The sequence below is a fragment of the Gavia stellata genome, chromosome 20 (genome assembly GCF_030936135.1).
Source record: "Gavia stellata isolate bGavSte3 chromosome 20, bGavSte3.hap2, whole genome shotgun sequence".
Lineage (NCBI taxonomy): Eukaryota > Metazoa > Chordata > Aves > Gaviiformes > Gaviidae > Gavia > Gavia stellata.
This window is the reverse complement of record NC_082613.1, coordinates 9227190-9248134: the sequence shown is the minus strand read 5'-3', so window position 1 is coordinate 9248134 and position 20945 is coordinate 9227190. Positions and strand designations below refer to the sequence as shown.

Sequence of the window (20945 nt, the reverse complement as noted above, 5' to 3'; positions counted from 1 at the left end):
CCACATAATGCTGAATTAGCAAGGGGCTTTCTAGGAAAACCATGTTGCAAGTGTGTGATTATTATTTTTTTTTTTTTAAAATTCACGTAATAGTGTTGAACTTTAAACAAGTCTATCCCTTTTCTATCTCTGTCTCCATGCTACATGACTTCAGGAAGAAGCTCAGCATACCAGCTGACTTGCTTATTTTGGGGGAGATTAATAAGCAAATCAATACTACCATATTTTACTTGAAAGCAAAACTGGGAGACTAGATAAAATGTTTTGAAAGGGTATTAAAATCTACATTTATTTCATTTATCTGGCTAAAATTCTGCAGCTTATTGTTAAGATTAACGTTATGTGATGCAATTGTCTGTTCATTTATCTGATCTTTAGATGACCTTCTTGTTACCTACAAGTTACATCCTCACTTCTTGCCCCAGTCCAAATATCCTGATGTAAAGCTTAATACAGGATAAGAAATCCAATCTTCCTTGTCAAAGTGGGTTGAATGAACAGTTGATCTATTGTATGCTTGATATCTTAGCAAGCTTCTTTCGTTGAGGAGTCAGTTCACTGCTTGTCAGTAACTCGGTTTGCTCCCTTACACACTGAATTTGAAGACCTTTTCCCATTTGTGTAAAGTAGCCGTTTATTGTGGATCCCTTAGTACTACCTCCTTTTCTTGTGGTCTTCTGTACAGGTCTTTGCCACCTCATATAATTGTAGGGGTATTTCCATTCTGAAATCAGCCTGTAATGACATCTCAGAAAACAGCAGCTTTCACTTGACTTTACTGTAACTTTTTTTTTTTTTACTCTTCCACCTTTTACGGCAGTGTCATCGGTTTTTTTCAGTGCTAGCTTTTAAGAGGAAACATTCTTCCTTTTCAAGCTCTTAAGCTAAAATTACTCTCTTATTTAAGTCTTTATATACTTGTTGTGAATTGCTTTCCTTAGTGTGACTGCCTCAGTAGATAGATTACTGTGCACTTCTGTAGCCCATGATAAGATCTTGGCAATTGCTGCTTCCCGTAGGAACAGTATATCATTATCTCTTACTCTGAGCTACTGCAGCGTTTATGGTGTAATAAAATAGTGTGATCAAATCGAGGCCTGCTGCAAAGGTCCCCGGGAGCCTTTCTGTTGAATCTGAAGGCATTTAGTCTGGACATTTAGTTTATCTTCCAGAAATATTGACATGCAAATCTATGCAACATTGCAGTGTGCTTGAATGACTGATGTCACAAAGACTTCTTCATGTGATCTTACCTAATACTTACTTGAAGATTTTGGGGTATATCTTGTTTTTCTTTATCTCCCATTGGTGTCTGAACAAGATGGGGAAAGTATAGTCAAATGTGCTGTTGTGCTAAAGGTTTATGTATGGCAACTATAGTGTAGCGCAGTGGCTAGGACAAGTGGCAAAGTTTGCAGAAAATACTTATTGAGCAAAGGGGGAACTGACAGACCTAGGACTCCAGAGTAGTTACAGGTTAGAAGGCTGAATTGAGGGTAATTTTTTGAAGGCTGGGAGGAGTGGAAAGAAAGGGCTGTGGGCTACAGAGTGAATTAGTAATGTTAGGCAAGGGGAAGGGAGGAAGGGTCAAGCGTTCTGGTGCAGAAGGCTTTGGGACAAGGTGCTGAGAGCCACCATGAGCTCATCTTCCTGATGAACATCTGTAGGACTCTGGAAAGTAAGTCTGTGTTCGTGGGACTGATCCTTTTTGTCTGAACAACATAGCCATCTGCCCCTGCATTCTGTGTCCTTTCTTTGTGGCAGGAAATGTGATGCTGTCAGGCCAGGCAGAACCCATTCATGCAACTGAGAGCAACCTTCTCCTGTAAAGCACTAAAGAACTTATTCCAGTCAATAGTGCAAATTAACAGCGACAAGAACTTGCCATTTGAAGAACAGTGCTTCAGCAGACTTCCTTTTTCCACCCCTGAAGTTTTTGAGGGTATTTGCACAGGGTACAGAACTTAAAACCAGGAGATGAGTGGCATGGAATGACTCATTCTCAAAACCAGAAGCATTTAACTTTGGAAAACTGACTTCAGTTCTAACCCTTCCTCTTTAAAGTTTTATATTGCATGACCTTTTAAATGAAATGTCGAGCTTCCTTTCTAAATGACAGGATCTCTGCAGTGTGACTATGAGTGTGATTCAAGAAGGTGTTTCGTAACTTTATCAATACCTGTGCTCGTCCACTAACCAGTTCTCGTGACATGATTGGCTTCAAGTTCCTCATAGCATAATAATTCCATGCTTTGAATGAGTCTGCTTCCTCCTGCATGGAGATCCTGTAGTACTATTATTGACATATTCTGAAACCGCCCTAACATCTGTGAGCATCAGTAGTTATGTGACTCCTGCAATAACCAGTAACAGAAGTTTTTGAGAGATGTACAAGAAAGCCTATAACATGTCCATTTTATGTAACTTGTCACTAAATTGTTTCTCTGTTGAAGGCCATCGGATTTCCAGCTTCATATTCTGAAAGTGATCTTAGAATTTTTTTTTTTTTGTTCACTTTAGATGTTCTAGCAACTGCTGTAGCCAAAAAAACCCAAAAAACCCCAAAAAACAAAAAAACCTCCAAAACCACCAACCCAAAACACTTTTATCCCATGTTGCTGTATGCCCCACCTTTTCAGGCATGGATTTGCCCACTGAGGTCCAGGCATGCCTGCCATCCAGGATTTTCTATTTTATTGGTGTTCGTTACATTCGGAAATGAAGTGCTGTATGCTAGTTGGATTTTCTTATGAGGCAGCAGCTTGCCTGTTGCTGTATCTAGGTCCCTCATTTTATTACCACCCCACCCCAGGTTTTTTTCTGTTTGTTGAAACGTGCTTTAGAAATATATTACGCTTTTTAAAATTTCTGTGTTTCTGGAAAGTACATGGGTAACTTCTTTCTTTTCATTTTCTTTGTGCCTCTTGGAGTTATGCATCTCCAAGAACTCTCTTATTCTTTCAGTACCTTTAGGCATCGTAGCATCTTTAAAAAGATCTAATATTGGGTAGCGAGGTAATAGCCAGCTCTCTATTCCCTGAATGATAAATTACCAGTTTCAGATCCTTAAGTACATGATGTTGGTATTTGAATCTGTGGAACTCTCTGAGGCTGGGAGTAGCGTGTATGTGCGTATACACATGTATGCTTAAGTATAATACTTTTATATTGGAATGTCTTTGTATTATTCCATTTCTGTAATGAAGCATTTCATCCGTTTCCTTTTTTAAAAGAGGGGACAGTTCTTTTCAAATTTGTTAATGCCGTGAAAGGAAACACTGTAGATTAGTGCTGCTGCTATTTAACCCAATATTTACAGCAAAAATGCCTAAGGGTCTTTTTGGTTTGGTTTGCATTTTGCTGTTTTTATAATGTGACTCCTAAGTGGTGGGGTGGCTGTGTTGTTTTTTGTTTTTTAACACTTAAAAAAAATAAAATACGTAGGCTCTGTGGGAAATGTGATTAGAGATCTAGAAAACCATTTTTCCTAGCTCTCTGGTTTTGTCTCTTGTTAATCCTGTACAGTCAGTACAGAAGAAAAATAAACTCCTACAAAATATAAAGTCACCAACCTAGTGTCAGAGATGAATTTATGAAAACACCCATTTTGGCTGCCTCATGTTTGAGATATTAGACTGTGGCAGTCAAGATCATATTCTACAGACTGCATTCTTCATAAGCAGATACACTGGCAGCCATGTGTTAAGTTATAAAAAGATAGCAGCTGATGTCAGGGCTTATTTCAGTGAGGAGCCATTTCAGTACGCCGTACTAATTTTGAGCAGGTATATGTAAAATAGAACTCTTCCCTTGACATGTAGCCTTCAGAGTAAATTGATACATATCTGAATAATGGGGCAGAAAAGACGAACAAGTAATAAGCTGCAGTAGATAGCCCACTTAAAAAAAATCTTCAGCATTGTATATGATTCTTTATGCAAAATTGGGAGGAACAGAAGAACAGTTCAGTTTGGCCTACGTTTTAAGGATTAGGTTTTTGAGCTGATATAAAATCCTCCTGCTCTGATGTTGGAAAACTACCACAATTTGAACCAGAGCCTGAGCTAATTTGAAACTATTATAAACAGAGGAGTGCCCAGCCTTTCTGTGCAAGTGATCTGTATATCACAAGCAGCCCTCCAAATGCACTAACTGTATGTGCACAGAAACCTGTTCTCTGGTCGCACTGGGTGTGGATCAACGCCATGCTCAAATATATCATTATCTGGACAGATAATTAATATTAAACTCTGCTTTATTTGCTTGACTATATTTAGCAAAATTAATTTCATCCAATGAAAGGGGATGAATTTAGCTCAATAATTTGTTTTTAATGATGATTTTTATAGTGGCCTCTGGGCTAGGTTCATTTCATGTATGTGCACAATGTCTGTCTTAGGATTTCTTAAACTTAATTATGCTATTGAATTATCAGTTCTACCGTAAATACATTCCTTCAGTTTTCATTAACTTCAGTTAAATCTAACAGCTTCACCCTGAAGTTCCTAGTAATATAATTTTTAAGAATTGCATATTTATGCAGTATTTATTTACAATGGGAAGTTCTGTTTCTACAAATAAGGACAAATGTCCAAGGACAGCAGAATTCTTTTTATTACAACTTTTGAAATTGTATCAGATAGCTGAGCTATTATATGCATCTGTAAAAAAAAAAAAAAAAAAAAAAAAAAAACAAAAAACAAAACAAACAACAACAAAACCCAAACAACTGAAAGAAACCTTAATTATATGCTTGAAATGATATATATGTTTTAGTTGAGCATGTGAATTGTATAGAAACAACTTTCGCCATTTGCAGCTTTGTGACATCTTGCTAATAACTTAAGATAAAGATGTAAGCAATCTTAAACAAGTCACCACTCCGTGTGTGTGTGTTTGATGCCAAGGGGTAGACAAGTTTTTTTTCTATCACAGTGAATGTTTTCTAATTGCTGCTGAGTCAGAAGTACAATTGATAGTTCACTGAGAGTAGAAACAATTGCTTAAAACAGTTTATATGAAAGTGCTTTGGGGCAGAGACCCTGCTCCATCAGGAGTGTAAAGGCATAATGTCTGGTAAATGTTCTGCTACTTTATTACGCAAGCTAATAATATTTTAACAGACAAATAATGTTAGTGTTGTATTGTGATAAATGTAAGCTCGGTTCTTAATTTGAAACCCAAAGGGCATTCTGTCCAGAATTCCCACACGTGAAGATGTGAAGTCAAATGGGTATTTGTCTTAAAATAGCTAATGGTATGATGATACTAGATGGATTCATATCTAAGACTTTATTTTTTTTTGTTTCAGGACATCAGGCATGAAGCCAGTGATTTTCCATGTAAAGTGGCCAAACATCCCAGAAACAAAAATAGAAATAGGTACAGAGATGTCAGCCCCTGTAAGTACACTTTCTTTTTCATTGTTTGTAACAAACTTTTGACCTCTAATGACTTCTTCTAACAGCTAAATGTTCTTTGTAAGAATAAGATTTCTGTTAGATGGATATGCATCCAAGACAATTCTTTTTGTTAATATATTTATTTATGAGATAGATGTTACAGGATGCCATTACATCCATAGGATTATACTAGAGCAGCATACAGTAGATTCTGTATTTGTGGGCAGAGATCTGAAGAAAGGAACTTGCTTTACCTTTGAATTCTTACGCTAGAGAAGAATAGTAGCTGAAGTACCATTAATAAAATTGCAAGTATTCTTTCTATTGCAGTATACTTACTAGAGCATCCTTAATATAGCCAATATAGCATAACTGCCCCTACTGGGGAGGGGGAAGAGTCTTGCTTAAAACATATGACTACTAGAAATAAATCTAAGCTAATTGGAACAGACAAAAGAGGAAGTTTGCAAAGGTGGTAATACTAGTTTGAGACCTGTGGTTTCTGAAATTATTGTCATTATGTATTGGTGAATTGTGGTGGGAAGTGCATCTTTGAGCCTGTGTCCTCTGTACAAGGCACAGCTCAGTTGGTGTTGCAGCCTGTCTTTCCTTCCATGATCCCGTGGACAAAGACAGTAACATTCAGACTTGCATACACCTGGCATGCTGTACTTTTGGGGTGCAAGAGAGACTGCAATGACGAAAACATGCAGAGTGCAGAGAAGTACAGGACTGTAGTTAAATGGTCAGCAAATGACACTTGATGTATCAGACACTGAAAAAAGTTCACAGCTGGTTCACTAAACTTCCTTCTCTGCACTAAATGACAATGCCTGTCTGGGACTTCTTTCCCTCTTCAAGGGTGCAGCACTGCCGCCTGTTTTAAATGCAAAGTTTCTATAGGCTCTGTCACTGGGCAAATGTCTATCTTCTGTTCAAAGACAAGAGTGTTATTGTGTATCAGAAAAATTTTGTACTTAGTGGTTGAAAGTTACTGAAGTCTTTGGGGCAATCGACTAGGAACAATAATGTTGCACAGTTTGCGTTACTAAGCAGTTCTAATATTTGGGGTTGTGAGTAACAAATGGTTCCTTTTTGCCTTTAGATAATGCTGCTTCCAGTATGTTTGGCTTTCTTGCAAAATGTGGGAACTCTTGTGTGTGGTTTTTTTGTTGGTGGTTTGTTTTTTTAATCCTAAGTGGAGCAAGCTGAGACTAACAAAACAGCAATGAAATTACATTTGCTGTAATTCTTGAATTTTGATCATTTTTTCTGTACATTAAGGTGTGGTTGGGTTGGGAACGGTAGCTAAATATCTATAAGAAGAATAAGAAGTCTCTGTTCTGTTTGTCCAATATGTGTTTAGGCAAACCTTTAGCAATCTTGAACAAGCTGGGTTTGAATGTTTAAGCTGCAAAAGATAAGCAGTTATGTAATTAGATTTATTTAAAAGCAGTAACTCGATAACTGTACAAATAGGTCAGTGTGATCTGGTTTGCAAATTACTGCTGTGATTACTTCAGATGTAAATACTTCCATTCTTGCAATGTATTCTTGGAAGACGGACTGCAATTTATGTTCACTGCTCTGCTGTAGTGCTGTTCTTGTCATACCTATATTCTATTTCCAGAATTACAAGCACCAGCGAACACTTCTGTTCTGCTACCTGTGATTAAGCTTTTTTCACTCTTCAGGTCAACTCAGCTTTTTTGATCCTAACATCTGATGAGGTTTTGCATGGATTGTGCTGTGTTGCGTATACATTAACCAGTGTTTTCTAATTATGCTGCAGTTGATCACAGTCGAATTAAGCTAAACCAAGGTGACAATGACTATATCAATGCTAGTTTGATAAAAATGGAAGAGGCCCAAAGGAGCTACATCCTTACCCAGGTAATTGCTGGCAGTTGATAATAAAAATCATATGGTGATTGGAGTTGTTTTTCATAGATTTTCTTTAGCCTATTATGTTTGTTTTCTTTATTGTAAAGCTAGTTAAGTGCATATAAACATCTGTGTGTGTATACATATACACATATATATATGTGTATATACATAAACATATACATAGAACAATTTTATAGAAATGGTACATATTTCTTCCTGCTTCCTGTCAGGACTGACTGTATAGTATTTTGGCTACTTTGTATATCTGACTTTACACCCGTCTACGTTAGAAGCTAACATACTTCTAGAAACATGCTTGTTGGCTTATGAGAAGCAACATTTAGATGTGGTTGAAATTAATCACACTTCTCCTACATGGAAGGCTAGCATAAGGGCTTGAGACCACTACAGTCTTAAGTTGCTTGATAAATTCTCTGAACAGAGGTCAACCTCACTTAATGGGAAGGCTTCACATTTACAGAACTGTATGTATGAACTTCAAGATGTTCAAAACCTATTTGAAATAACATACTTTAAATATAACGAATATTTGTGTTATGTTGAGCTGAGCAGACGTTAACTAAAACATATTAGGGAATTTCTTATACCCAACCTTCTGTTTCAAGTAAGCAGTATGCTCCACCACATATTTCTTGTTAAACGTCCTTCTGAAAGTGATGTTATTTACAAATTTACAAATTTAGTATTTACAAATAATGTACCTCCTAATAACATGGCTTGCAAAAGGTCTAAGTTGGTCAATGCTGATGCTTCTACCTTTAATGTGAGAGAGGAAAGCTATGAATACAGACTTTTGTGTTGGGAATATGGGGGGCAGGAGAAGTGGCTGTTTTTCACTAAATCTGTGAATTCCACACCTATCTGTATAACAAATTTAAAAACACCCGGATACTCTGTTGTCTTATTCCAAGAGCCAGCAACTGTGCCAGAATTCTTGTTTGTTCTAAATGTTTGGTTCCCTGGAGACTGTCCTGGTCTCTAATCTTGACCTTTTTTTTTTTTCTTTTTTCTTTTTTTCTTTACCCCTTCCTCTGACGCTTTAGATAAAGGTAGACTGCAATTAATATTTTCAAGCGGCAGCTCTTCCTTCCTGTTTCTAGAGAATAAAGATAAATCTTCTGTGGAAGAAGTGGACAGTACAGCGTTCAATATGAAAACAATTCTATGCACACAGCTCTTATTCATGACAGGGGAGGTTCATCATAGGGTTGAACTGCTAGACCTGTATGTGGAATAGTCAAATGTGCAGCTAACTGGTACTAGTTATGTATTCTGAATCAGAATGTAATGGATTCAAATGGCTTTATTTAAATCCAGTCGTTCTTTCTGAGGACCCTGGCCTGCTGTTTTGTTTAAGCAAAGTGATGGATAGCAAATATGAGAGGCGCAATGATGCTGGTTTGTGTTGTCCAAAATTCAGAGCAATGGTTTTGGAGTAGTAAATAGCAAAGAAACATAGCACAAACAAGAAGTTATAAGGAAATCTACTTTGTCAGTAGATAGTAGTCTTTAAAAGGAGTTATAATTTTGTTCAGCCCCAAAGCAGATCCATGAAGATTCTGGAAAACCAGTTAATTTGTTACTGATCTGGCATTGTTTCAGTCTTTTGAATGTTTGTCCATTCAGTCTAGTAATTCTCAAGTATTATGAATGACAATGATTTATTGCAGAATAGTTCAACATAGATGTTAATTCTGCTCTTAGTTAGTTGGTGAGGTTTTATTTCCCCATTATATGTATGCCTTTCCTAAGAAAATTCTCCCAGCATTTTTCACTCCCAGTTCTCTTCTCGCAAATGACACTACTTCTCTCTTCCGGTTATGTATGGGGGTAAAAGATGAACCATACTTTCATGGGTAAATTCATAGTGGGAAAATGGAACTTAAAGCTGGTTGACTGCATTTTTTTGCAGTTTGAAATGAGAAGTTGCTTGTTACTTGTCTAAATTTATTGCCTAGTGCAGTAACTTTTACTGGGGAACATTGCACTGACATTAACAGAAAATAATGCTTATTTCTGGGGATTCTGTCTCTGCAGGGACCTTTGCCAAATACTTGTGGTCACTTTTGGGAGATGGTTTGGGAACAGAAAAGCCGTGGTGTTGTCATGTTGAACAGAGTGATGGAAAAGGGATCCGTAAGTACTTATCCTTTTCTAGCTATGTGTTCATTGCATGTTTATGTTTAAAAAAAAAAAAAACAGACCAAAAACCAACCCAAAGAATGCCTAGAATTGAATACCCGGTGAACCCATCTTAGTGCAGTCAGAAAATTATTCAGTTTGTAATTGCAGGTCTTCATTTCTTATGAATTTGGCTGAAATAAGGCATGAACATAATATGACTCTACTGGTCTCTACTGCTAACCTAGGTATCTGAATGTAGTTCTTTTCAGTGTACACAGCTTGCACCTCTCAAAGATCATTTACACCAAGTGTTCATTCACAATCATTATGAAATGGTTTTGAAGTAGTTATAGAGGCACTTTGACTCCAAGTTTCCTTCGTGCAATAAGAGCTCTGATTATTAAATGTAACATCTAGGCATATTGTTTCTCCACCAGTGTCATTGTTTTACAGAAGACATTAGAGGTATGAGGAGAATGGGGGTACAATTGAAAGTACTTCTGTATCTATCTCAAGCAATGATCTTCTGGGTGATGTGGAACCAACTGTTAAGCCAGTGCTTTATTTGCTAGGACAAGTGTGGTGGGCTAAGTTCTGTCCAGACCTTTTAGGACGTTTACATTAGACAACAGTCAGAAGATGAAGGGAAACAGTAGATGAACAAACAAACGGGGTTATTTAAAGTAATTTACTTTCATATAGATAAAAATGTTTGGTTCCTCTGGCACATGGAGTAGCTGCTGCCTTGGGAAGCAAATGCCTTAGCCCTTCTGATGGTGGAGAAGACAGGAACCATCAGGCATGGTTTTCATCCGTGGGTCAGAGTTCTGCCTCTATGCTAATTCCACAGCTGTCACCCTTAAAGTGGACTTGGCAGCTGTGCAAATTTGAGACAAAAGCGATTTTAAAGACTGATAGAAATGCACAGTTTAAAGTTGAATGTTATAGTCAGTATAAAGATGGTTTGGAAGATGGGTAGCAGGTATGTTGGGTATCCACCAGTGATAACTGGGTAGTACATGCTTTTGCATAATCAGGAAAGAATTCCTGATAATCAGGAAAATTATTGTGCAATGAGTTGTGTTTTAATAAACTGCAGTCTTGATTTTTGTGTGTTTTGCTTTTTTTGTAGTGCAAGTGAAATTTAATCTTCAAAAGAGATGCAGTAACCATATTTTTCAATAGTTTCTTCCTTTCCAACCATTCCCTGCTCATTCTCTGCACTACCAATAGTTTTGAACAAAATGAATTATTGTGATCCCTTAGGGCAGGCTGCTTACACTTCTCAGCAAACAGCAGTGGGGGACCTACAGTGGAGCAACAACAAAATATTGTTTGCAGACACATTTGGTGGAGAAATTGGACACAAAGCCACTTGCTGTCTCTTTAAGATTAATATGCAAAAAAAAGTGCAAAGAATTATAACTGCATTCTACACCCCGATAAACTAGAGAATGTATTTTCAAGAAAAACTAGAATTAGTCTGAGCAAAACTAGTGTTAGTCTACCTATGAATAAAATACTGAAGGGTTTTCTTACTTATTAAAATGCTGTCAGAAATCATCTTAGTCTTGAGGATGCAGTTCTTTTTTCATTGTTCTTCCACTTCAACTTTAAAGTCATATTATTTGCCCTTTAATAAAAGAGGTATTAGCCACGTCCAACAATCCATTCTTATTGCATGTTTAGGTATGGGCAAATGGTGGTCATAATCCCATTTCAGAGGAACAGAGCTTAGTGGCAGAAGTAGCAGGCGAGTTCTCCCAGTCACAATACCCTTAGATTTAACTGTCAAAAACTTGGTTGCAGACTTTCCTATTCATGTTGCTGATGAGTTTCTTTCAGTTTTTTCCTGCACACAGCAAAATGTGCTACTTTTCTATTTGGTTGACTCATTTAAGGTCCTAGCTTGTAGCAGTCTTTGCAAAACTAAGCTCTCTGGGAAACTTTACTGAGAAAATTAAAATTCAGTCAGAAGTAGGTAATGGGAATGTTTACTGAATGCAGGTTTTATTTGACATGACTGTAATAAATAAGGTGCAGAGTAGGCTAAAATTCGGATTTTGGCGGAGTGTTGTGAGAGCTTTTATACTTAGTTATTAGATTTTGTTAGTTTGTTCTGACACAAGCTAAAATAACTCTTTCGGCTTACATGTAGAAGAAAGAGGACTTTACCTAAACAAGCCTATCAATCCTTGGGTATTTTCATGAGTTCAGTCAGGGTCAAAATAATTTGACTCATACAAAAGATTCAGTGAAGATGTGTTTCTGCAACATAAAGGAAGACTGATATTCTTCACACTAGAATTGATCTTCATAAAAAAAACAGACGAAGAAATTGTCTCATAAGAAAATGTTGTATCCAAGGATGTTTATTGCTTGCCTTTTACCCAAACATAAATGACATATAAATGTCTCCTATTTGTTTTTAGATAAAGTGTGCACAGTACTGGCCACGGAAGGAGGAGAAAGAAATGTTTTTTGAAGATACAAACTTGAAACTAACATTGATATCTGAAGATATAAAATCATATTACACAGTACGACAGCTAGAATTGGAAAACCTTACAGTAAGTACAGAAACTAGTACCAATCAGATCTCCAAATCACTAATCAGTACCAAATCGCCAGTCTCCAAGGTGAGGTTCACCTCTTATCAACAAGGTCTTGAAAAAGATTGTCATGAATTATAGCAAATTTTGTTTTGGAATTGGTGATTCTGCATGAGATTTGTTCTTCAGCCTCTAGTTTGTGTGTTGTGGAAATGAAACTCGTAAGTATTTATGAAATATATCTGGGGAAACTACACCTGTTTTCATGTCTCAGCTGTACTCTGAGTGAGAAGGTTGGTTTGTCACTACTTGGGATTTCAGAGAACCCTTTATAAAATCACTTAGCAGATGTTCTAGTGCTTTTGTGTTATAGCTGAAATAATTGCTCTTCCTGTCACTTAAGCTACCTGTTTGCCCGTGTCTTGTTCTAAGGTTTATTTTTAGGTTTTTGGCTTAAATCTTCAGGTTTTGTATTGATGGCCTTCATCAGAAAGCAGGAACTGTTTTAGCCTTGGTGCCACAATGAGCTGTGTGGAGCTCGGTACAAGGAACAGGCCACTAGCTTTAAGAGAAATAACTCTTCTTCTCTTTTTTCTTTTTTTCTTTTCTTTTCCCTTTTTTCCTTTTTTCTTTTTTCTTTTTTTTCCCCTTTTGCGCAATACCAAAATAAAAGTATACATGCTGTTTCCCACCCTTCCTCTCCTCTTCAGCACTGCCCTGTATTAGAGCAGTGAGAGCTAATCTAAAGCTCCTTGGGGAGACTGGCTAAGGAAGAACACCATTAACTTTCACTGAATGCAGGTCACTGAAGATACTGTCTGAGTTCCTTGATGGTGCTGAGCTAGGTGTGTATGGTGTGACATGCTAGTCTGAGTTCTTCCTGTCCTGGTACTGCTTGCCACTGGAAGACAGAGTTATTCCTTTGCTTGTCTGTTAGCATCTTGCATGTTTCATCCTGCCAGGGAACATGAGACAGCAGATAAGAATTTGACTAAATTATACCTGAGTAAGAATTTAGTTGATGTAGTTTGTGGTGTGTATTAACTATGATATCTGCCATAGACATGTTTGATGGTTGTAGCTTAGTGTTCTAGGAGGATGTGAGCACCATTGGTTTAGTAGTTTTGGAAGAAAGTTTTCAGGTTGGGAACAAACCTGTAAAGGAACAGCTGTGATAGTGTATGGGCTTTGTCTGCAGAAACTGTAAAGGGCTCCTATAACTTGAGGTAATTCCTTCTGAGAAATCTTCAAATGATATTCTGTCATTAGAAATTGGAAGGTAGTAGTGCCAGCTGTCTTGTGGTGATACAAGCATTTGGACCGTACTGAAAAAACTAGACCATGTTATAAATAAGTAAATTTCCTTACCCAATTTCCGTTGCTCAAAATGGAGACCTTCACAACAAGAGATAATTATTTGTAATTAGTTTCTTAGCTGTGCAGCTATAAAAGCTCCCTCAGACTGGTGGAACTTTGTCATTTGAATTTAAGTCAGCTGTTCTAAAGATGTAGTGGAAGCAGTGTAGTCTGAGTAGCATACAAAGCTGAGCAGGCACGTGCCTCTGTTCCACGTAAGTTAGAGTTATTTTCAAAGGAAGTAGCTAAAATTTTTCCAAAGGCACAAATTTGAAATTGACCTGAAGGTAAAGACGTCTTATGTCTAAAGCTGTATGTATTTGCTGATTAGAACATTGTTGTAGGCAACTGTGCTTTGAATACTTCTGACTTGTGTGTCCAAGCTAAAAGACTTCCTAACTACTGTTTTTACAGACACAGGAAACTAGAGAGATTCTGCACTTTCATTATACTACGTGGCCTGACTTTGGCGTCCCAGAGTCACCTGCTTCATTCCTCAATTTCCTGTTCAAAGTGAGAGAGTCCGGCTCACTTAACCCTGAGCATGGGCCTGTTGTGGTCCACTGCAGCGCAGGAATTGGGAGATCAGGAACTTTTTGTTTGGTTGATACGTGTCTTCTACTGGTAAGAACATCATTCCAGACGATAGGCTATTTTTGTAGAGTTATTTTCAGGAATGGCTTGTTGTGCACTTACAAAGAGCTGTGGTATGTTCTGTGAAGTATTGTTGCATGCTATTTCCCATTATCTTACTCCTATTCTGGTCTGGGAGTGTATTCTAAGGCAGATCTCATTAACTGGCCATTTTGAGTCTGGGGAAGAAAAGTCTGTCTTTTTGGAGTGATTTGCAAAGATAGACTTTGCCCTCATGGTTAAGAAAAAACCACTAGATGTCTGCTAAGTAATAGTGCAAACTATCCCGAAACAATGCAAAATAAATCTAATGTGTTTCCTTTTACAGAGTCAGCGTCACCTGTAGGCAGGGGGAAATTGTCCGGACTTTAAGATAAAACTGGAATTCCCTTGGCTTTATTCTGTCACTGTGTGAGAGCAACTAGTACACGAAAGTCAGGCCTAGGTTAAAATGTCCTCTTTTTTTTTTCCCCTTAACTATATTTTCAAAACAAGAAAGACAAAAAAGGGAAAAACATGCATGTTGGAAGCTCAGTTTGTTTTCGCCTCTCTGTCTTTTTAGAGACCCAATAAATAGCTGCTGATATTTTTATTAGTTTATTAATTCTGTAATATGGAGTGTAGTCTGAAGGCTGTACTACAAAATGAGTCATTGTATTGAATCTCATGAGAGCATAAAGATGTTTCAAATTTTTATCTTCAGATGGACAAACGGAAAGATCCTTCTTCTGTGGACGTTAAACAGGTTCTCCTAGAAATGAGGAAGTACAGAATGGGACTTATACAGACAGCAGATCAGCTCCGTTTCTCCTACTTAGCTGTTATTGAAGGGGCAAAATTCATTATGGGAGATGCTTCAGTGCAAGTGAGTACTATTGACTGCACAGCCTAATGTAGTGAGCTGCAACCCTGTTTTAACGTAGCAAATATGTGGGATGAACAGACTAGAAGGAAACTTTAAATTTCATGCTTGCATTGGCTTGAATAAATTTTTATATTATGGGGTTCTTAAATACCATGCTTTACGATCTATCGTGACCTGAAGTGTTGTATGTCAGAACCTTCAAAAAAGTACCTGCAGTTATAACAGGTGGCCTTGTGTACTTTTCAACACTGTAATTGGAGTGTAGACTGGCTTTCATTTCAGAGAATAAAAATTCTCTAATATGCCTGAAGTTTAAGTATTATGATTAAATCCTATAAGTTTGTTTTATGGTAAGCAGAACTCTAGCAACACAGATTCTACTTTGTGCTATTTAAATTTCCCGGAAGTAGATTAAAATTTCCTGCATTTATAGCAGATGTCTTCTGTGTACTGGATGTAGCTTAGGTTTGGAGTTCTTGTCTCTCTCTTTTTTATCCCCCCCCCCGCCTTTTTTTCAATGCAAATGAGCAGCCACTCTAAGAATAAATGAAAAGGTAGAGTGTAAAGACCTTGCCATGTTAAAATTAAAAATTATAGCAGCTTACATAAAAGAAATAGAGAAAAGCTTAATAGAGCTTTTCCTTCCTGAAGGAACAGTGGAAAGAGCTTTCCAATGAAGACCTGGACCCTCCACCTGAACATACCCCACCACCTCCCAGACCACCAAAGAGAACCTCAGAAATGCACAATGGAAGGATGCATGAACACACAGAATTCTTTCCTAAACATCAAGTAGTAGAGGAAGAGATTAGATGTTCAGTCAGCACTGTGGAAGAGATGGTTCCAGATGGCAGAGCTCATTCATCTGTACCACTGATCACAGACAGGTAATTCATTTAGTTTCCCACTTTTAACTGTCCCAAGAAGACTGTCCAGTTGACTTACAGTGTTGAGAGGTTGTAGGACGTTTGCATATAAATGGCATTTCGTACAGAAGGTCCTGAACAGACCTTTATGAAGTTAGTGTAATAGTAGTTCCAACCCAAGATCTTTTCAGTAAAGGTCTTACGCTCATGTTCGTTTAAATTCACACATAAGCTAGGGCTGCTTACGGGATCCTGCTAGAGCAAAAGAAAAAGTGACAGCATAATGAGGTGTTTTGGTCTTGATTTACATGCAGTATATGTTAAGTTACAGAGGAGCTCTTTCCCTACTTAGAGGCGGTATGAGTCATGTAGCTGAAAACTAGGCTGACTAGCTTTAGCCACACTTAGAAATGTGAAATTAATTGCAAGCAAAGCTACTTTTGATGAAAGTAGAGGGGGCTCATGAACAGAGAACTTTTCTACCTATCATTGTAACCTAAATTGTAGAGACTAATAAATGGGCAGAAACGCTGTGTCCATGGGCAGTAGAACAGCGGAGAAGCCGAGGTTCCTGTCTGCTTAACCACTAGATGTCACTCCTGATTTATCGGAGTGGCGTGGAACTGGTTGAAATCCGCATGCCTTGGTGCGGATCCTGCATGGCATCCTGCATGTTAACTAGTTTTATTCAGAACAAACAAATGGATGCCACACAGAACAAAAAAAAGTCAAAATTAAAAAAAAAACAAAACAAAAACCCACATCCATGAGGGATAATCAAGGGAAAGTTTGATGTTCCCCCACTAGATGGTCTCCTAACAAGACATCTTCAGCTACCCATAGGAATACTGGAATAAAATACAAAGGTTTAGTACTGTCCACAGAACTCCAGAGCTTTTTCAGCAGATGCAGCTGGCAGGCTTGATGTATTTGATTTAGCTGAACCAGTGGCAGGGGAGTGTGTGACTTTGGGAACTGGAGATTAGTGAGATGTGTTTCAGAATAAACCTCCTCTTAATTTCACAGAGCAGAGAGGCTGAGACCATGAGCTGAACCTGTTGTCTCCCTCCAAATTCTGCTGGAGACAAGGAGATAAAATGGAAGTGTTCCCTGCTCAACATGAAACAATGTTTTGATGAGGATTTTTCTTAATTCATCAGGGAGATTCTGGAAGTGATATACTCAAATTCCAAACACCTTTACTAAAAAGAAAGGAAATCTTGGAAGTAGGAATGGACACAAATGGAAGTTTAGCTACAAAAGAAAGAAATGTTGCAATGGTAGCACCTCCCTCTTTCTTCCCTCTGTGACAATATAGTTCTGTTACCAGGATATTTGCCTGGGATGTGAGATGCCAGTTAATGCTTTCCACGCCTAATGAAGAGTATGGATTTAAAGCTGGTGTCTTATGTCTTCTCATTAGAAATGTGAATTTCTCAGTGAATAAGTATTTCCTGGAAATACTTGACACAGTGTAGTTTAAATGAACATAAGACATGTCCAGCTCTAAATTGCTCAGAGACTCAATTAATTTCATTTATTATAGTCCCTTGTCTGAGTTTGGAGTTGAGTCATCCTCTGGAACTGCCTGTCTTCATTGATTGTAGAGGCTGACTAGACATCTCCCTTTTACTTGCTAAAGTTAAATCCTACCTTATGCGATGTTTCAGGCGTACTAGGAAGGGCCAGGATTTGAATCCTGAGCTCCCTCATTCCGTACCAGTACTGTTGCTGCAGGATCAGGCCTCCTTTGTGATCATCGCTCTTGTCCTCGTGTCTGGGACAGTGAGTCTAGAAGTGAGGAAAGTGACACTTGCTAGGCAGGAGGGGGAAGGAATAGAGAGCAGAGGAGCAGTCTGATGTGACAGGATGTGGAACAGTGCAAGGCTGGAGGAAATGGAGGGGTGGGAAATAGACATGGTGCTGGCAGAGGTGAGGGAAGAAGAAGCAGAAGTCTTAAAGCACGTTTATTTTCCTGCCCAGATATTCTAGTGTCTGGTTTGGAAGATTCCTGAGTTCTTCTATACTTAAGCTCTCAGCAGATGTCTAGGAAATCTCCCTGCTGGTTACCTCCCCACTGGTTCTCACAGTATGGTGATGTTCTGCTTTCTACATTCAGCTAGAAGTTGTGGTACGGTAGATGTAAAAGTTCTTGCTCAGTTAAGAAGCCTCTTTGGGTGTCAATATACTGCCAACAGGATGGAGGTCTAGTATCTAGAAACAAAACCATGTTTAGGTAGAGTATTAAAGGTGAGGAGATCTTCAGTTCTGTCGTTAAAAGCTATCGCAATGCATTTAGCCACTCGTCTAAGTTACGGCTGCACGAGCTAACCACAGTTCCATCATTTTCTGACTTTCTGGGCGGGTTCTTGATTTTAGAACCTTAATGTTCTCCTGACCTGGCTGTAGGTTTGATTTGTGCTAGTTCACTACCTGTCTCAGTGCAGGTAGCAGGTTTGTGAATAAGCAATGGGAGTAGGTGGTGTTTAAAACTAAGTCAGCTTATTCTTTAAAGGGCACAAAATACTCCCAAGCATGGCTTTTGATGACAAGCACTGTTCTAAACCTGTAATTTAATAGCCAGAACTGTAATAATTAGTGATAGGCTTTGGTTTGTCATCTGCTGCAGCTCCTGATAGCAAGAGATTTCCAGCTGTGTCTGTGGTGTTCAGTGGGTGAGGCCATGCTCCTGTAGAGTCTGCATGGCTTTTCTCCTGCATGGAGAATCCAGTACTGAGTATTTATTTCTTTGTCCTTAAGCACTAGTCAAGACACTGAAATTCGGAGGAGAACTGTTGGTGAAAATCTGCGTCTCTCGCCCCACAAAGAAGAGTCGATGAAGTCAGAAAACTCAGAAGAGGATGATGAGAACATGATGACAACTTGGAAGCCTTTTCTAGTGAATATATGCATGTTCACTTTCCTCACGGCAGGAGCTTATCTCTGTTACAGGGTGTGTTTTCATTGATGGACGTGCCAGCGAGATCGACCCTGCAGAAAACACCAAGGATTTGATCGGTTTGTAGTAAGCTTCTCTGAAAGAAAGCTAATTGAGGCATGTGAGCCTTGTCTCAGTGGAGGGAGATCTTAGGTGGAAAGGCCGGAACTTTGGTTAGGGTTTAAAGAGAGAATTGATGCACTAGGGTTTTATCTAGCCCTGTGGTCCCAAGAACATAATATTCTAATCTCAGGGCCTTAAAATATTCAGGAGTAAGCAGAGAAAATGCCAAATAGTATGTTTTCCTTTTTTCTTTTTTTTTTTTTAAAACTAAATAACAGAATTACAACACATTGTTGTTTTTAGTCTTTTTAAAAAGCCAGTTATTTTTCTTTTGTGTTTCAGAAAAACTAGGCACAAGTGAAACTTGCTTGTACTCTCCAAGTGTTGTAACCAAATATGTGACTTATGAGTTCCCAAAAAAAGAAAAAGAAACCCACATACCTGAAGAATGTAAACTTTTTGGAAGGGAGGGTGTTGGGGGAGGGCTGTTTGTAGTTGGGGTTTTGTTTCTTTTTTTTTTTTTTTTTTTAACTTGCTTCATCATTAAGGACTGAGTTGTGGGCAGTGCCTGTGGTATTGATATATTTAATCTTGGCATAACTGTTCTTAAAGAGCTTATTGTTTTACATGTGTTTCTATAAACAGGCTTCTGCATTTGCTCAGGGTATCCCAACATGTCAAGGTCTTTTTTTTTTTCCTTTTCTTTTTTTTTTAATAAGTGTATCTCCTCATTGACTTTTGTTGCACTCTACTTGCACATATGCCTATTTACATTGCACCATCCTCTGTAAAGCTGTTTTTACTTTTATATTCTGGGTTCAGAGAGGTTAAGGGGAGGGAGAGAAACAGGAAGGGAAAGTCAACCAAAACATGTCCACCAGCATTTTGCAGCTGTGCAGTTGGCATTCAGAAGGACCAGTTCGTAAACTTCATCATTTGGAATGTAAAATGCAGTTTCACTCTACATCTGCTCCGTAAGGAATGGCATGCTTCCTGCAAGGGCCGGAGAGGTAATGTACTCGGAGGCATTGCAGGCAGCGACCAGGAAAGCATTTCAATACATCCAGAGCAACTAATGCTGTGGCAGCTTCCTTAAGACATAAAAAGTTAAACAGAAGACATGTTGGTCTGTGAACGTCTCAGTTGGCTTATGATGCAAGCGTTTGTGTGTTCTGCTTTTCTTAAAGCAAAGATTTAAAATACTGGCTTTAGCTTGGCTTGAAGATACGCTCTTCAGTAATTATGGGATGTAGTGGTGTCAGAGGGTAAGTCTTGCACCTCTGCAGCCAGGGGTGTTGCTATCCTAAGGTAAGCCAAGTGAGACGGGTGGTTTTGTCCCATGCCACACGGTGTCTGTGTTGTTCCGCTCCGTCGGTGAGCCTGTTTCGCAGGCCCAGGGCTGGAGTAATGTAAAGTGCTTGTAAATAAGGATTTGGGTGCATTGGTAGAACTGTGACTGGAAGTCAGCATTGCACTAAACAGTCTTGGTCAATGCTGTTCCTCTTGTTCAAACTTATAATAAATTTGGTTCTAACAACAACAGCAAGGATTTTTTTGCTGGTGTCATGGGGCAGAGGATAGGAGTAAACTCACTACTGGGAGTTGTAGTGATTGAAACTAAACCATGACAGCTAATTTGCAACAGTGTTACTAATCACTTGGTTTTATTTTTAAAGGCTTTCTAGATTTATAGCACTTAACCATTCTCAGTGCAAACCTCACTATGGAGTATCTTACGTAAGTCTCTCTCCACTCCATGTTTATTTTTGCAAAGCCGTCTGTAGGTGTAGCTCTTTTCCTTCAGTGAGTAAGTTGGTGAATGGGGGCGGGTGGGAGTTATTTCTATTTCGTGTTTTGTTAAGCTTGCATCAAGGGCTTTTCAAAAGTACAATAATAAATCCTCAGGTAGTACTGGGAATCAATACTTTACCTGTGAGACTGTTGGTCAGACCAGTACTTGAAAGGAGGAATGTTGTAATCAGTCAAGATTTAGTTATATTATTGGAAACATGAAAAATGAGTATAGAAAAAATGGTAATATATAATGGCTCATCTGTGTATTTAAGATACAGTATGTGATTGCTTTGTCCCCACTATTCTCTCCATCAGCTGGTAGGATATTGTTCTAAGGCAACATCTGTACCCCATTTGTATTAAAATGCATGTAAAGTCTTCTAGTGTCCTGATTAAATACCACGTGCTTGAAAGGTGGAAGAATTTATATTTCTGCTTACTGAT

At 38.3% G+C, this 20945-nt stretch overlaps 1 protein-coding gene across 1 annotated transcript; it reads left to right on the top strand.

The window, feature by feature from the left end:
- The first annotated feature begins 5355 nt into the window (after window positions 1–5355).
- PTPN1 (protein tyrosine phosphatase non-receptor type 1) lies at window positions 5356–18867 on the top strand. The gene is made up of 8 exons (XM_009809730.2): window positions 5356–5402; window positions 7195–7295; window positions 9348–9446; window positions 11867–12004; window positions 13757–13966; window positions 14679–14840; window positions 15492–15727; window positions 18467–18867. Exons 2-8 carry the CDS (start codon window positions 7260–7262, stop codon window positions 18672–18674), a joined length of 1089 nt encoding a protein of 362 aa, XP_009808032.1. The 5' UTR covers window positions 5356–5402; window positions 7195–7259; the 3' UTR covers window positions 18675–18867.
- Window positions 18868–20945: the final 2078 nt, after the last annotated feature.

Excerpts from the sequence above, each read along its gene's own strand:
- PTPN1 (XM_009809730.2), top strand. The coding sequence starts at position 7,260 with ATGGAAGAGGCCCAAAGGAGCTACATCCTTACCCAG. Across the intron at positions 7,296-9,347 it reads GGAGCTACATCCTTACCCAG|GGACCTTTGCCAAATACTTG; the intron begins GTAATTGCTGGC and ends CTGTCTCTGCAG. Across the intron at positions 9,447-11,866 it reads GAGTGATGGAAAAGGGATCC|ATAAAGTGTGCACAGTACTG; the intron begins GTAAGTACTTAT and ends ATTTGTTTTTAG.